Source organism: Gymnoscopelus braueri, assembly GCF_963280865.1.
Source record: "Gymnoscopelus braueri genome assembly, chromosome: 17".
Taxonomy (NCBI): Eukaryota; Metazoa; Chordata; class Actinopteri; order Myctophiformes; family Myctophidae; genus Gymnoscopelus; species Gymnoscopelus braueri.
Window position 1 is genome coordinate 12,176,834 of NC_137617.1, and position 17,932 is coordinate 12,194,765.

Sequence of the window (17,932 nt, forward strand, 5' to 3'; positions counted from 1 at the left end):
CACCAAGTTTTATATCGTCGCAGTCAGGTAGAAACCTCACAGTAGGTGGCCAGTGACTTTGACCAGTTTCACTTTCAAAACCTTTGCATCATGCATGTCACACAAACAAAATGCGGCACACAACACCAATGGTTTTGATCATGTGGATTGTTCTATATGAACAAACTTGTTATATCAACAAAACGCATCGCATTCTGTTTGTGTGATATGCATGATGCAAAAGGTTTTGAAAGTGAAACTGGTCAAAGTCACTGGCAAAAATAGCAAAAGTAGAAGATCCATAAGCTCAAAGGCGTCTCTTCGCGCCGTGTTTCGAGCTTTTGATCTGCTACGTAGGGCACTAATTTATGAAAAAACACGAAATGTTAGAATATGGAGATAAGAGGTTTCTGCCCGACAGCAATGATATGCATTGATATGTATTAGGCCACAGACCCCCATTTGATGTGTATATATATATATATATATATTTTATCTCTGCGACCCCAATCTACACTGTAAATCCCCAGTGTTAATTTAGACCTGTACGGGTCCATTTGGTTTCATTTGTCTATCGGTCATTTAACTGGAGCCCCCCTATAAGGGTGTTGGGCTGAATGATTATGCTTCAGCAGTGGCCTACAGTTGTACCTTCAGGCGATGGCCTCTAGACTCCATAGCCAAATTCCAATACCCAAATCTCTGCTCACTTGCTCACTCCACACTCGGTCTTCCAGCTTAACCCAGAAATAGTTTGTGTCCCAAATGGTAATTTGCTTTTGGAGGAGCCGAGGACCGGGGAGAGAGTGAGCTCCACAAGCCGCTTGGAGTGACTTTCACCGAGTCCACTGGCCGGAAGTGTTTACTGCCTATCTGTTTTGTTATTGGATGCACCGTCTCCTCGGCTATGGGATGGAAACCATGACTACGCTGTCTGGGAGATGGGGTCTAAAAAGCTGTGCCGTGTTGCAGGCTTCAAAGGGATGTTATAGAGCCTACAAAAGTTGTATCTGCTTATATCCTAAACATTTAAACATAACACAAGGTCGTGCATGTGTGGGTTGAACAGTCTAGTCAGAGAGCGAAAGTGTCTCACTTGATTAAACTGCAGAGATACTGAAGTTAATTTATATATCTCTGAATAACAGGGATCAAAGCTACTGAAGCAACAAATTAAATAATGAGTTGATCTTTATTTATACAATACAATCATGTTGTTTGTTGTGCATGGTGTGGTTAGGGTTGGGTATCGAAATTCGGTTCCAAGTAGGAACCGAATTTACTGTACTTATGACCATTTCATCCATTGAAAACACGCTAGCGTATCTCCACGACCACACGCATGTCGTGCAGGGAATGATTATCGTATCCCTTCGGAAAAAAATAGAACACACCACTGGGTTTAGGCATAGTTTACTGAGGTAACGTTTAGGAATACCAGGTTGAGACTGTTCCGAGGTCACCGGACAGTGTTTTGGGTCGAGCGTTTGGTATTCCTCCGACCAATACGCCCATGTCTCAGACACACACTGGGCCTCGCCAGTCAACAACAGCAACACCAGCAAGTTCTACTAGTAACAACATTAGCACCTCACCAGCAGCCCCAGTAGAGCCCGGCACAGAGAGACGTGAGACCTTGTTTACGTTGGCGAAAAAGAAGCTGACAAAAGAAAAAACGGAGTTGTGTCACCGAGTGGGCACGATGTTTGTTCTCAAAGGACTATGTTTATTTGGATGTAAGCAGCTGTTATGTACTGAATGCACTTTGTTTTATTCCCTGAATTATTTATTTAAGGGAATAAATGCTGTTTTGCAGTGAATTCAGTTTACAGTTGATATTTGGCCCCAATGCTGCTCAGACAGGCTTTTATATTTGTTATTGTCATTGTCAGTAGTAAGAAGTACAACACTACTGCCCTGGGATGTTACTCTCTTAAATTGACTAAGGCTTAAAAGAATGAAGTTACTTTTGTTAAATAAACATTTAACCTTATTTTTTTTACCATTTTGGAACCGGAATAGGGAACCGTTAGGTACTCGAATCGATTAGCAGAACCGGAATCGGAATAGGATAAAAATCCTAACGATACTCATCCCTAGGTAGAATACATGTCAAACATCTCATTTAAAAGAAATACAGCATCTAATATAGCTACAACATGACATGCAGGATAGTGAAGCATGGGTCGACCTGTAACCCACAGGTTACCCAGAGCGGGTCAAGAAATGTTGACTTTTTTGGCGGGCCGGTTCGGGGCTGGTCAAATAGTAATGCGCAGGTTGACCTGTAACTCGCGGGTAGCCTGTGGGTCGGGTCAAGAAATGTTGACGTTTTTGGTGAGGTGGGTTGGGGCGGGTCAAATAATTCATGAATGCGGGCACCCGCGGGTCGTTTTTTCCCCCAAGATTAGCATCACTAATGCAGGAGGAGCGAGTAGGCAGGAATGTGGGTATTTCAACGTGGCTTTCAGTCCAACCTGCTTGATTCCGGGACTAATGCGCGAGTGGAGTGAGCAGGTGTGGAAGTTGGAGTATTGGAAATTGGCTCATGTGATACCGTATAGGTGCTTGACCTGGGTGTCACGGTGTCGTTCCAGATACTACCTGCCAAGGAAGTTCTCTCGCTGCAGTATAGATGAGTACCTGCGCTTCCTCTGGCAGGGAGGAGGAAGCTGTCTGTTCAACAGACCCAGTAAGGTGAGCTTCTGTCTCACACAACATGGTTACTGAGGAATGATTTACGATCCAAGACACTCAATAAATGGTGCCTTTATATAGCGCCTTTTATCCAAAGCACTTTACAATGTGTGCATGTACGCATCCACACACCAACGGTGGGGGGAACCAAAGAAGGCACCAGCCTGCTCAAGGGGAGCAGTTGGGGTATAGTGTCTTGCTCAAGGACACTTTGACACTAACCCGGGGGAGCCTGCTATCAAACCGGGAACCTTCTCTGTCCCCAATCAGCCACTCTACCTCCTGAGCCACTGACGCACCGCTAACATGTAGCACTAACATGGATGTACACTTTCTTCTTCACAGATGGCCGATGGATAGATAATACTGACTGACTGACTGGCTGACTGGTTGCTTGGTTGGTTTGTCCCTGGTCTGGTCATTCACAAGCCTTATTGTCCAGGGGAAGGAGTTATTTAGCAGCCTATTGTTGCTTACTGCCATCACGGCTGCTTACTATGGTTCCCCAGAATGTTCAGTTCTGTTCACCTAGGTGGCATGTAGCTGTAGGAAGCTCTCAACTTGACTCTGAAACAACAACAGTGTTGTGCCAAAGGATTGTTGTAGGTTTCAGTGGGTTTGCATTAGAGGATGTTGTAGTGATTGTTCTACACTGTGGTTGTCATCATAGCTGCTGGACCCATCAGAGTGTGGTAACGGCTACGTAGAGCAGGGGGAGGAGTGCGACTGTGGAACCCTGATGGTGAGTTTATTCATTACAACCAGATTCGGAATTCACACACTCAAGGAAATTTGATTAGACTGGTTGCTCTCTATGTTCAACCAAAAACACAACACAAATATGGAAAATAAAGGAATGTGATTGTAAATATGTAAAATAGAAAAATATGACAGAAAATGTGTGATGACAATGAATGAGTAATAAGTGCAAGTCAGCCAGGGCCTCTCTAAGTGGCATGGTAACAGTAAATGTCCTGTATTCAAGCTCACAACACGGCATCGTGAGCTTGTAGAGCTTGTATTTTCGGCACACGACACCACTGTGCAAATTTTCGCTTATGAATTCAGGGTAAATTGTGCGGGTTAAATTAAATAAATAAAAGCATTTTAAATACATAAATAATAAAAACGAAATAAAAGAAGGACTCATCTAAACTGAATTATAATTGTATAGAACCAAATGATAGGAGCCAGTTGAATAGTCTCTTGGATGAGTGTATCAGGGGTTCAGACAGTGTGGTTGTGGTGTGTCTCACAGGAATGTGCTCGGAGTGGAGGGGCGTGCTGTAAGAAGTGCACCCTCACCCACGACGCCATGTGCAGCAACGGGCTGTGCTGCACGGACTGCAAGGTGAGCTGCTAGCCTTACACACCAGTGATTCTCCCAACCTTTTCATTTCGAGGACCCCCAGTCCACTATGAATTAGCCCACGGACCTCCATAACTCTGAGAGTGTACAAATGGAACCAAATGGACCCATATGGGTCCATTTGGTTCCATTTGTACACTCTCAGAGTTACTAATCATTTAGCTGGTGACACCCCTGGAAACCCTCTCAAGGACCCCTAGGGGTCCCCAGAACCACTGTTGTACACCACACTGACCAGCCTTACTGTACTTATGACCAGTTAGACTGCACTGGTTTCAGTTCAATTCTATTCAGTTAAATTTCATTATAGTGCCAAATCACTAAGTTGTCTCAGGACACTTAACATATTTTACCAGTTAGCATGCATTGGTTACCAGTTAGACTATCCTGGTCTCTCTCTCTCTCTCTCTCTCTCTCTCTCTCTCTCTCTCTCTCTCTCTCTCTCTCTCTCTCTCTCTCTCTCTCTCTCTCTCTCTCTCTCTCTCTCTCGCTCTCTCTTTTACTTGGCCTGTGTTTATCAAGAAGGTTTCCAGGGATCATGTCACTTACACCTTGAACTTTGCATGTCGCTCTGGTTAAGAGCATCTGCTAAATGCCTAAACAGTGTTAAAATTGTGTGTCACAGTACGAGTTGAGAGGAGTGACGTGTCGCAATGCCGTCAATGACTGTGACATCCCTGAGAGCTGTGCAGGAGATACTAGCCAGGTAAAGAGACAGGAGAGACAGGACCAGTGTACTGGGGACCGTTCCCACTGGCATTGTGTTTACATGCAGGGTAATGATTCTGTCTTGCCACAAATATGGCTATCATGGAAATTTAGTAGCAATACCACATGTAGAAAGCAGTAAATATCCTTTATCCTTTGTGATTTTAAGTATTATGTATGTATACTGTGCCTGCAATTCAAACCACACATCTAGTCTATTTCCAGGGAACACTTTGGTATGAAAGAATTTGTGTAAAGATCCTCTTATAATGTCATTAAAGTGTTTAATTATGCTTTCACATGAAATTCTTTGGGTGGATTACATCTTATGATGAAATGTTATTGTTTGCCCCAAGAACCAAACCAAACCAAATCAATGTTGTTTCTCTGCAGTGTCCTCATAATGTACACAAGCTGGATGGCTACACATGTGAAGCTGGCCAGGTAAAATACCTGACTTTATCAAAATCTGGGTTTGTTTGTCTCTGCCAGGAGATTCATGCATGTGTGTGTGTGTGTGTGTGTGTGTCCGAAGCTAGTCCTGCATACTTCTAGGCCAGTCAGCATGTATTATCAGCTATATTTCTTGTTCACCCAATTCTCGAATACTTTACAAGTCTGTTTATGGAATCTATACCACTAACTAGCCCGTTACAATGCTCCTGTCCCTCCTGTCTCTCTCTATTTCTCAGGGTCGTTGTTACGGAGGTCGCTGTAAGACCAGAGACAGCCAATGTAGCACCCTGTGGGGCCACAGTGAGTTGGACTGCATATTATTGAGTGTCACCTTATTACTTACAGAATCGTGTGTCTCACAGAAATATGAGCTGTTAAATGAATATCTGTTAAATGAAAAATATATTTTTCCCAGTGAGTACCACTTATTGCAAGCTGACCCATTTGCAGTAATTATTTTTTACACATAGTATCATAGTGGTGTATTTGTTTTAAATCCTAACATTGTATTTCATACCGTTCACATTGCCGTTCACTGTAGGTGATACATATTTCGGGGACCTGAAGAAAAAAAAATGTTGTGTGTCTTTTGTTGTAGTATTTAGTGGTGGCAACAGGGGAATGATGGTAAAACATTATACTCTGAGTTCAATGTTTCTCACTTGTCAGGCTCAGCTGATAGATTCTGCTATGAGAAACTCAACGCAGAAGGCACAGAGAAAGGCAACTGTGGCTGGGACAGCAATAACCAGGCATGGGTTCTATGCAACAAGCAGTAAGTAATACAAATACCACCCGAATAAATGTCACTACCCAAAACACTTATTTATTTTTCTGCCATGTTTGCAGGTTTCTGAAAAGGTCTTACAATATCTTGAATTATATTTTCAAATGTCAGGGTTTTAAAGCGTAAAGAAATAGTGTTCTAGTTCTTGAGTCACGTCAAGTTTATTTGTACAGCCCTTATCCTACTTTGTAAACTAATACTTAGTTGACCGGGGCCACCTCTGTAATTGGTCCGCTCTTTTCGATTTAGAGTGATTTAGAGATTCAACTCATTTAATCAAAATGGTCCACTCAGTGAGTTACCTGTTAGTGCATGTGACTTTGGTTTGTTTGTAATACGTTATTGAGAACCTTAAACGAACAAGAAACCAAACTATAGGTGTTATTGCATCCCTTATTGGTTCACTGAATTGTTTGGGAGAAGGGAGAACACGGACTAACCTGCTGAAACATGGATACATTCTGTCAGTGTCAGTGCCAAAAGCAGGTATTTGCCATTTTGTCTTTCCATCTCTCTCTCTCTCTCTCTCTCTCTCTCTCTCTCTCTCTCTCTCTCTCTCTCTCTCTCTCTCTCTCTCTCTCTCTCTCTCTCTTTCTTGTCCTCACTCTCTCGCTCTCTGTGTCAGAGACGTGCTGTGTGGCTTCCTGCTGTGTACTAACCTTACAGACAAGCCACGCTTTGGAGAGCTGCAGGGGGAGCCCACCAGCATGACCCTGTACCACCAGAGCAGATACATGGACTGCAGGTCAGACACACTCATTATACCACTCACTGCACACTGTCTCCTGTCACTGGCGTAATTCCTAAAGCCTTGGAGTGCATCATATGTTTGACTGTAATACTAAACATTAATAATAATAAAACTACAATGCCGCTTACCAGATCTACAAGCTCTCGTAGATTGACTATATTTGCGAGTGACACCATTGTATTGATTTTGATTGATTGAAATTTTTATTAGGCAAAAGAATGTAAAACAACACAGTTACATTTATAATACTTTTGTCTAAAAGGTCCGACCAAAAAAGTCCTTGCGGACTTGTTTCCGTTGGGGTCCTTGAATTAATTTCATAGACATATATAGTAGCAACCAAACAGTTCAAAAATCAACATAAAAATACAGAGAAAGAATACCACTATGTACAAAAAAAGCATGAAAAACAAAAAATATATACAAAAAATGATGAACAGTAATTGGACCAATTGGAAAGGCATTTCACAATAGGAGAGCCACAGCCGGCGGCTATGGCTATTTTGGGGTCCTTGGCACAGAAAGGTTTGGATCTCCAGGTATAAACCTCACTATGGTTCTGGGGGTCTTAACTCATTAGCTGCCTGAAAAGAACATCGTCTATGCTGCCCTTGCCAACGATTTCCGAGTGTTTTCTCTAACCTTTGAAAAATCATAGAATATTGTTCTTCCCAACGATCCACCCCCGATCGCTTTATAAGACGTAGGGGGGTCTCGTAGACTCCTCCGCCGCCGCGATAATCCATTCCATAGATATGGGCAGTTGAATGAGGGGTGGTTTTCGCCCCAAAACAACAGAAAGCAGAGAAAAGGCCATGTTCCCAAATCCTGAAGTGAACGAGCTGTTTTTTTGCGATCACGAGATGTGCTGCTGCTTTGCTTCCCTGGAAGTCAAATGGTGACTCCCAGGTTAGCGAAGAGCGCCATTTAGTGGAAAAACACTGAAAACACCAAAACACGGTGTGGTCTTTGGAAGTAAACACGTCAACCACGTCAATGGCAGAGAATGAGTTAATCCTCCTCCTCTAAGCTCTGACATCCTGCTGTGCTGTGTCCAGTGGCGGCCATGCAGTGCTGGATGACGGCACAGACCTGGGCTACGTGGAGGACGGTACGCCGTGCGGTCCAAACATGATGTGTCTGGAACGCCGCTGTTTGCCCGTCCCGACCTTCAACCTCAGCGCGTGTCCTGGGTCATCTACCAATCGCATCTGCTCCCATCACGGGGTGAGTTCCACACCCAGAAAAGCATGGGTCAAGACAATAGACTCTGACCACACCACTGAGTGGACTGCTTCTACGGTCTGGCAATATGTTTACAACCTGTACTTTTTCCCATTGGAAAAAGTAATTCTCCAATGAGTGGTGGGGGTGGGTCTAACGACAGGGCGTTGTCAAGCTGTTGGTAAGCTGTGTGCAGTGGTGGAAGAAGTATTCTAATTTGAAGTAAAAGTAGCGATACCACAATGTAGAAATACTGTGTTAAAAGTGAAAGTCCTCTATTCAAAAAGTGACTGCGGAGGAGTAATAGCAATAGATGTACAGTATATCTATTGATTGAAATGTTATAGAAAACAAATTATCAGTAGAGGTCAGCAAATATATAATAAACAATGGTTTGAAATAAATGGCAAGAAATATACAGCATAAAAGCAAAAACAAATAATTACAATTGCAATTTTGATTATAGATGCTTTCCTCCTCCTTGGACCAAAGAGCACCTTCCAAAGATTTTATCTTCATCAGCCATAGAATGACGTAGCCCTCCTATATTTTGCAGACAGCAGATGACGTGTTGGTTGTAACGATGTAGCTTTGTCCTCTCCGATGTCTGTCTCTCGTCAGGTTTGCAGTAACGAGGTGAAGTGCATCTGTGATACAGACTACACTGGCAAAGACTGCAGTGTATTTGATCCTATGCCTGAGCCCACCCCTCCAGATGGTCCAGAGAAACACAAAGGTAACGGCATGTCTCCATACTGTTCCAATTCAACAGCAACACACTGCATTATGGCCCTGTTGGCAGGGAATCCATAGGGCTGGGAAAGTATATAAATAAGATCCAGTTTTTTATAACACAAATTAGAAGTAGCAGATATGTAATGTTGTGAGCTTGTAGATCATATATTTTCACCATTTGTTGTAGAGTTCTTGGACCTGAAATGTTCAGTTTGAGTGGTGAACTTGACTGATATTACAACCTTGTGCCTCTCTCCAGGGTTGGACAATAAGGATATATATTTTTTTAAATGTTATGGTCCACATCTCTGGGCCGTAGAGTGGGGCCTTCTAACATTCATACATGTGTTTTTCCGAAGAGAATCAGATCATGCTCAGTTTATTTCTGTGATAAAATGGGCTAATCCCTATAAATATCAACAGCTATGGTTTTGTGATCATACCCTACGCACTTTTCATTTTATTCTCCCTGTCTGGTCAACTCCTTCCCTCCCACAGGCCCCAGCGGAACCAACATCATAATAGGGTCCATTGCTGGAGCTATACTGCTTGCAGCAATAGTCCTTGGTGGAACCGGCTGGGGATTTAAGTAAGTAATTCTTTTTTACCGGCTGACCCACTTGCCAGCGCTGTGCCTGTTGAATGCCTGGTGACTGTGCATAATATGTGGCTTTGGCTAAGTCTGTAGGCCAATGGAGAATGGAGCAGATTGTTGGAGAACGGGAAGATACACAATGAGTTAAAGTTGCAATCCAGAACTTATTTTTAACCAGTTTCAACCTCTGGCATTCCTATTTTTGGCATGTCATTGATTTTATTTGGTGATATTACATACAAAAAGAACACAATAGCACTTTCCTGACATACAGTGTCATAGCATCACCGAGGATAAAAACACAATAAAGCCTGAGGGCTTATTTCCATTGTGATCCTCTTATACAGTCAATTAACATTTCCCAATATAAAAAAATATAAAAAATAAATTGCTACAATTGCTTGTACGACACAGTATACAATAGGGCTTAAAGGAGAATTTTGGACTAAAGTTTTCTTACCTTTTCTATGACGTTATGATATCTTAGGATGAATGGTACAGTAGAAAATTTTCATAACTCCACCCCTGAGCCGCCACAGCTTAAAAGGTGCGCGGATAGGCCTTAGGTTAGATCACATATTTTAATGGCTTTTTTTTTTTTTTTTTTTTGTGAGATCTGACGTTCATAGTGACAGAACACTGTCCCCCCCAAAAAAAAAAAAAAAAAAAAAACAAGTCTCGCTAGACGAGATTTCAATCTCGAGATTTCAATCATGTCTAGCGAGACTTCCGTTTTTTTTTTTTTTTTTTTTTTGGTTGCATAGTGTTCTGTCACTATGAACGTCAGATCTCACCAAAAAAAAAAAAAAAAAAGCTATTAAAATATGTGATCTAACCTAAGGCCTATCCGCGCACCTTTTAAGCTGTGGTGGCTCAGGGGTGGAGTTATGACATTTTTCTACTGTACCATTCATCCTAAGATATCATAACGTCATAGAAAAGGTAAGAAAACTTTAGTCCAAAATTCTCCTTTAAGTAGTTATGAATAAAACATTTTTTTTTTATCAATCTGTATGATAGAGTACGTTAATATAATATACATAATATTACATCTGCAGTGGCTGTGAGTGGTCTCGCTACCTTATTGGAAGCGCAGTAGACATTTGGTTTCTCGTACAAAACACCCGGTTTCGACTCGTGGGTAGGACATGGACATTATGGATTGCAACTGTAAATGCGTAAATGACAGAGATTTTCTCGCTGTGCTGTTTTAGATGTTTAAGGACTGTCAAACATACTAACCGTAGGTAAAATTAACAGTACACTGTACTGTTTTGTCACAGTACAGTGGCAACGCTGTCTACGTGCCGTGTAAATATTCGGTTCACTATATATAAATTGTCTGTCCTCTTAAAAGCAGTGTGGAGTTGACCAAATTGTTTATTAGCTGACTGCCTATAGAGCAGTGATTCTCGACCCCCAGTTTGATGTGTATTAGTACACAGACCCCCATTTGATATGATTTTTATCTCTAGGACCCCAATCTGCACTAAAATGGAACTAAGTGAACCCATAACAATGGAACCAAATGATCCCTTTTGGATCCATTTGGTTCAGTTTGAGCGCACTCATATTTGGTTAATAACTATAAATCTTTTAGCTGGGGACCCCCTGGGGGTCCCCGGACCCCACGTTGAGACCCAGTGCACTAGACTAGAGTACAATACCAGTATTTGTTGTTAATAAATGAGTGTGGATCTGCTATAGGAGCTTGTCTGTTGCTTGGCTATAGATGTGATACTGCGCTTTATACTCTGCATGAGAATATTGACTCTCAAGCCTAATTTATACGCCATAGTACAACAGCATAGCTTGCCTAAAAGAACTGATCTACAAGCTTATAGATCTGTTCTGTTTGCCAAGCGACGCCCTTGTGCGATCGAGGATAAATTAATATTTAAGTGTTGTACTGTCTAATACTTTGCCTGACAGGCATGTTGTGTCTAGTTTGTTTTCTTACGGTATGTTAGCTGCCTGCCAGGATGTCATTAAAAGCTTCTCTTACAGGACATGATAATCTCTTGGCTTGCTTCTGGTCATTGGAAAGCAAACAGTATGTTTTTTTCACGGAAGGTGAATGACACAGGACAACGAGCTGATGAATGCCCCACAGCCACACGCTGTGTACTTTGTTTTGTACAGTGATTATTCAAGTCAAACTGCTCTTAACTAAACTAACTAAGCCTTTAGCTTAAAGTTGTGTAAGTGATATTTCTTTGGTTAAGATAACTGTTCTTTACTGTATATTCCGATAATCATTGCTATAGAGTGTTTGTTCAGTAAGAGATGTCTCCATAGCATAATACCGTAATAGTAAAAAAGAAAATGCATTTTCAGGTCAGGATACCAATTTCATCCAGTCTGGAGAGAGATAAACAACTGAAATTGGAAGTTATGAAACAAAAAAAATAAGCAGACAAAATTGGAACTGCAACGCTATAACATTGAAGCTGATAAAATGGGTTCTCTCTCCTGATTGGAAGACATTTGTAACCCATCTGAAAATGTATTTTCTGTTTATTAAAGAGCTTGAGAGACCCCTGTTACTGAACAAATGCTCTAAAGCAGTTGTTCTCAAAGTGCGGTCCGAGGACCCTCAGGGTTCCTTGAGGGGGTTCCAAATGGACCCTAACAGGTCTGTAACTCTGAGAGTGTTCAAATGGAACCAGATGGACTGCTATGGTTCCATTTGTACACTCTCAGAGTTATGAGAGTCCTTTAAATTAAAACATTTGAGAACCACTGCCCTAATGCAATGTTTAATATCAGAAAATAGAGCTTTAACAACAAAACAAAAGTGTTTTAACCAAAGAATGATCACTTACACCACATTTAACGCTGGTCTGTTATCAGCTTTTGCAGGGACAGTTCCGACATGCCCCGTGTCCCCACAAGACAAAAATGTTAGTCTGACTGCAGAAATCTACAGGTGGTACAGTATCCCCCCTGTGGCCTCTCCTTATACAGCAGCTGACCCCCACTGGCACAGTAACCTACAAGCAGTGTTGGGGATGTTATTTTCAAAATGTAGTAATTTACTTATTACTTTACATGAAAAGTAATAAGTAATATTACTATTTCTGTGCCAAATAATGACGAATCACAAATAACTCAGAAGCTGTAGTATTCTATCAGTGCAGTCTGTTTTGAGAAATGAAAAGTCTAAATAGTGGATCGTAGACAAGATACATTGTCGTTAATTGTTTATGTTTTATTACTTTGTTCTCTTAAAAGTAATATTATTACATCATTTGTTACTTATAGGGGAATGAAATCCTAGGCATTCATAATTTTTTTTATTAAAATTGTGAAATTGTGAAATTATCATACATAAATATCAAGTTTATTTTCCTGTACAGGTTAATGTCTACAGAAAGACAAAAACATGACACTTTGACCTTATAATTGAATACACTGTGATGCAATGAACACAGCTGCAGGTACTCAAAAGTAATAATGGCTGTGTTACATTTAGGCATGCCAATGTGCAAGCATTAACCTGTGCAGGAAAACAAACTACAAAATCAGCCTAGGGTTTCATTCCCCTGTAAGTAATATATTACTCTCAACACTGCCAATTAGATAAACATTAGTTCTACAAATGCGCTTCAAATACCAATAGGCCCTTATTAATATCGCTCATGGAAAACCTGACCTCTGCTGTTTCGATGCCTCGAGGTAACTTAAAGTTTCCTACTAACAAACAGACTTTAGTTGTGGATTTTTCTGTGGATAATATATATGAGCCAAATTCCAACTCTCAAATTTCTCAAATTCCCGTCCTCTGTCCTCCGGCATGGTGGTGTTACAGTGAACCTGCGGACATACGTGACCATTCTTGTGGACAGCACAGCAGTGATGTGTGAATTCCACAAGATGGTCACCTATTTCAGCAGGTCACCAATTTCACCATAACACTGCTATGCTAGAGGACAGAGCAGGGCTAGGAGGCAGACATTTGAGTATTGGAAGTTGGCTATAGAGATATTATCCGAGCAGGGATGGCTCTCTCCTACAACGCATGGGTTTGATGCATGTGTTTCACGCACTGCCACTTTCCTCCTGCATATGACACAAGTTGTGTTTAATCTTACCTTGACCTCTGACCTCACTCACTTCTCTGTTCCTGTCTTTTGCTCCCTGTCGCCATCACTGCTCTCTCTGGATACAGAAACATCCGAAGAGGAAGGTACGATCCTGCCCAACAGGCCATGTGATGCAAAGACACCTTGTCTTGCATCTGTTATTATGTTAAATCAAGTGAGACTCAGGAACCCATCAAGGTTTTCTATCCCAGTGGTTCTCAAACATTATCATATCAAAGACCCCCAAATTTATACAGTGTGTATTTCGCCGCGGATATTATATTCACTAATTGGGGACCCCACTTTGAGAACCACTGTTCTATCCTGTATTAACTGCATTCAGTTTGTGAACATTTTTAATGGCTCCATTTAGACAGCAAGAACACCAGATGAATGTATAGTAGGATAGAAAACGTGGTCATTTGGATCCTGCTAGGATAGAATAATCAGTAATACCAAGGGATCCAAAGAGGATAGGAAACCAGCAGTACTTAACTTTATAGAATAATCAGCAGTAGCCTACTGGTGGTCCTGGTAGGATAGAAAACTAGCAGTACTAGAGGTCCTGGTAGGATAGAAAACCAGCAGTACTAGAGGTCCTGGTAGGATAGAAAACCAGCAGAACTAGAGGTCCTGGTAGGGTATAAAACCAGTATTATTAGAGGTTCTGGTAGGATATAAAACCAGCAGTACTAGTAGTTCCTGGTAGGATAGAAACCCAGCACTACTAGAGGTCCTGGTAGGATAGACAACCAAGAACTCTACCAGAACCTCTAGTACTGAGGTTCTTGTAGGAATGGAATCCAGCTGTACTAGGGGTCCCCAAGGACCAGGAACCCAAAGATGCTTCCTTACTTCTTGCCATATCTTACTGTGATACTCTCACCCTGTTCCTGGTGACTGTCTTTGCACAGCACCAACATTCCCTGTTTTCCTCCAATTACATTACACTTACAACCACATGCATCCAGACTTCATCTGCACCTCTTCAACACTAGCTGAGATCAAATGCAAATTACAGTTTGTTCCGTGATATTTATCATATATTATATGGCCTACACCCACCCTGAACCCTTCCTTCACATTGAATTATGTTTAGTCCCCTTTTCTCACCCCCACAATGACTCAGCTGCTATTTTCGGGAAGTAGCTGATATCTTCAGTGTGGTATTAGATTTGATTATTTATTTGTTTTATATCCACTAACCACACCAAGCATTTGTTTTTCTTTGTAATTTTGATTTAATGAGAGAGGAAATAAAGGAATGACTATTTTGAAGACATTTTGGTTTTCTGACAAAATAAGGGTTGTGAAATACGTTTTGTGAACATTCTTCACTGTTCTTTACTCAATTTCTTCTAACTTTACCTTTTTCTTTCCTCTTCTACCTCTTCTTGTCGCCTACGCTGGCATCTATCCTTTGTTCTCCTTTGCCTTCCAGATCTGGTGGAGGATGACTTTTATCTGTCCATTTCCTCTGTCTTCCTTCTACTGTGTCCAATCATCTGAGAGGAGACAAAGCAACTAGATGTCTTCCGTCTCCTTTTGGAATGACAACAACCCTCTTTTCTCCTTTTTCTCTTTCGAAAGTTGCAGATCTACAAGCTCACAAGACGATGCGTGTTGTGACGTGTTTTGAGCTTGTGGATTTAGTGTAGAGGGGGAAAAACGAGCTGACCAAGTATAGACCCCTGGAGGGCTATGGTTAATGCTAAAGTATAGCGTTTAAGTGATTTTAGTTTAGGTCTTTTCATTTGATAACAGGAAAAGTGGCCACCTCGATGTAAAAATGGCCATTTGGTCCAAAATGTAAAAAAAAGTAGGTCTTTTAGTAAGTCTTAAGTAATGTAAAGTATACACGTGATTAGAACATGATTGAACATTTGACAATTAAGGTCTTAACATTTCTACAATTGCTACAAATTTCTACACAACCTGCATATCCAATCATGTTGGGCATAAACAAGAAGTTGAAGGGTAGATTTAAGTCTGATAATAATACGTTACATTACTTAAGACCATTTTTCAAATATTTTATTTTTTAACATTTTGACATTTTTTAACATTCTTGTATCCTTTGCATTCCCACTGGTTACCACTGAACAGTTGCTCCTCTGCCCTAGTGACTGTTATTACGCATTACCCCTTTAAATGACTGCTTTCGCTTGTATTGAGAAAATAAGGCTCTCTGTCCTTTTTAACCTGAATATGACCTTATGGAGAGCTAATGAAAAACGTAATACTCAGTTAATATATGGGAACTGACAATGTATACAACCAATTAGGATGTATCATTAAACAAATGGCTCTTATTTAAGTAGTTCTACAGTGTAGGCAAATGTCTAGAGGTGTACGATAATAGCACCAAGTAGCGTCAGAAGAGGATTGTTTTGGTGTGCTCAAAGCACATGGTTGGCCTTTACATTCCATAGGAATAGCCATAGTTTTAACTCTTTATGCTGCCTTTCTCTTCTTGCACAGTAGTACATCCTTAATACTCCAATATCCCATCATAATATGCATTAACGTAAGAATGTATGTCTTGCGAGGAAGCGATTGCTTGTTGTGCCCCTGTGCTGACATTTTCTGTACAGAGGTTCTAGCTTAGTTAGATAGACGACTGCACACACACAAAGAGATTACTCCATCCCACTGTATGATATGTAATTCATAGACAGAGTATGCATACAAGTATGCTGAATATGGGTGCTGTTGTATATAGTATATCATCCAGATTGACTCATTTTAGACCACTGGTTCTCAACGTTGTGTCCGGGGACCATCCGGGGCGCCAGATGGACCCTAATGCGGGTCTGTTACTCCAAGAGTGTACAAGTGGTTCGGTTTGTACACTCTTGGAGTTAAATTAACACTGAGTCATTTAGAGTGTAGATTGGGGTCCCAAAGATAAAAAAATATTTTCATTTGTACACTCGCATTCATTTAACCTGCTGTTGTGAGTACACAGTGCACACTGAGCGTGATTATAACGAAGCGATGAAGCAACGTAATACATGTTTTCTAAACGAGGTCGATTTTTCAGCGACAATAAAAGAAATCATCAACCTGTACGAATGAGGCATCACCAAAATAAAAGCTTGATGTGAAATAGTCGTGACGCATTTTCATATATTTTATTCGCATCACTCCTGGTGTGTAATGACCTTTTAAGCACAATACATACTCCCTCCGATGTCCGAACTTTTCTTCGGAAAGGGAAGTGATACAACTACAAATTGACGTCATTCCGAACTTCTGATGGCCGGTCTCAGAACTTTTCCTCGGAACCCGTGCACCTCCAGATGTCATGACTCTCCGAACTATAGTTCGGAAATCCTGTCCGAACCTCAACATCGGAAGGAGTATGTATTGTGCTTTAGAGTTACAGACCCCCCGTACGGGTCCATTTGGACCCTTGGTGGGGCCCCGGACCAGTTGTTGAGAAACAGTGATTTTTAGACAGCGGTGACTGACTGCCCACCTTGAATGGAAGCACAAGTGTAGAATGGTGGACTCGCCAGCCTTCTGCATGGCACTGTGCCAGTCTGTGAATGAATGCTCCTCCTGGGAGAGCTATAGTGCATTAAGCCTGATTTATACTGTGTTACAGTATGACTGTGGATAAATTAAGCGTTAGAGGATTTCCCAGAAGTCTAAAGATGACGTTTGTTGATTTTCAGAGGCAAGCACCTTTGGAACGGGATTGACTAGCGAAACACAAATTGAAATGTATTTGGCCGCGGACCCCCAACTGAAATGATTTTACGCCTGGGACCCGCATAAGAGAATATTTGTTCTCAGAATAAATTCTCAGAATTATTACAAAGAAATTAAAACTTTTTCGAAGAAGTCTACAAGCATTGTGAACTTGTTGATCTGCTATTTTCGATTAGCCAGAGTATAAAATAGTGTTAAAGTGGTCAAACTGATTTTGACGCTACAGTACAACTTATTTTGCTGGGGACCCCATGGAACCCAGTCAACGACCCCTTGGGGCCACAAGTGCCAGTCTAGCTATCACTGAAGGGATATGTTTACATTGAGTTTTACAAACAGCATTTGACAAAATAACCTGCCAACTGCCCTCATTAAAGAATGGATGGCATCTACCATCTGGTCATTAGCTCGCATTTACATAGGTTAATGTACAGGACATGCTTCTCTTGATGTCTCTTGTCTGTCAGGGTTATTTATACCATAATTTCAAACCAACGCAACAAGCTTGGACGTGCATAATTAGGCCTGTTAATCTGAAGCAAATGATTGATATGCAGATTGCAGCGGGCATAGGACTTTATCAAACCGTATTTTGAAGCCGTAATATTTGTTCATGTTATGTGGCAAATGCCTGGTGAAATAATGAATTAATATTTAAAATGTCAATATATCCCTTTAATGAATTGTGTTTCTTCTATAGCTTATCTTAATATAAAAAATAATGCTAGAGAGAACGTTTGGCCAAAAGCTCAGGTAACACTTGTTATGCATAATTTATACTTTGTCGCACACTCGTGTCACACGTCGAAATTAGCCGATCCAGCATGTC

The 17,932-nt window shown here is 41.2% G+C and overlaps 1 protein-coding gene across 1 annotated transcript in view; it reads left to right on the forward strand.

The window, feature by feature from the left end:
- Window positions 1-13,598, forward strand: part of adam11 (ADAM metallopeptidase domain 11) — a 57,521-nt gene extending 43,923 nt beyond the window's left edge. The window contains 12 exon segments of the mRNA XM_080456063.1: window positions 2,577-2,676; window positions 3,347-3,418; window positions 3,935-4,027; window positions 4,671-4,751; window positions 5,147-5,197; window positions 5,446-5,509; window positions 5,879-5,984; window positions 6,622-6,741; window positions 7,806-7,974; window positions 8,593-8,707; window positions 9,205-9,295; window positions 13,473-13,598. Of these exon segments, the coding sequence (XP_080312189.1) occupies window positions 2,577-2,676; window positions 3,347-3,418; window positions 3,935-4,027; window positions 4,671-4,751; window positions 5,147-5,197; window positions 5,446-5,509; window positions 5,879-5,984; window positions 6,622-6,741; window positions 7,806-7,974; window positions 8,593-8,707; window positions 9,205-9,295; window positions 13,473-13,518 (1,108 nt within the window). The 3' untranslated portion in view covers window positions 13,519-13,598.
- Window positions 13,599-17,932: the final 4,334 nt, after the last annotated feature.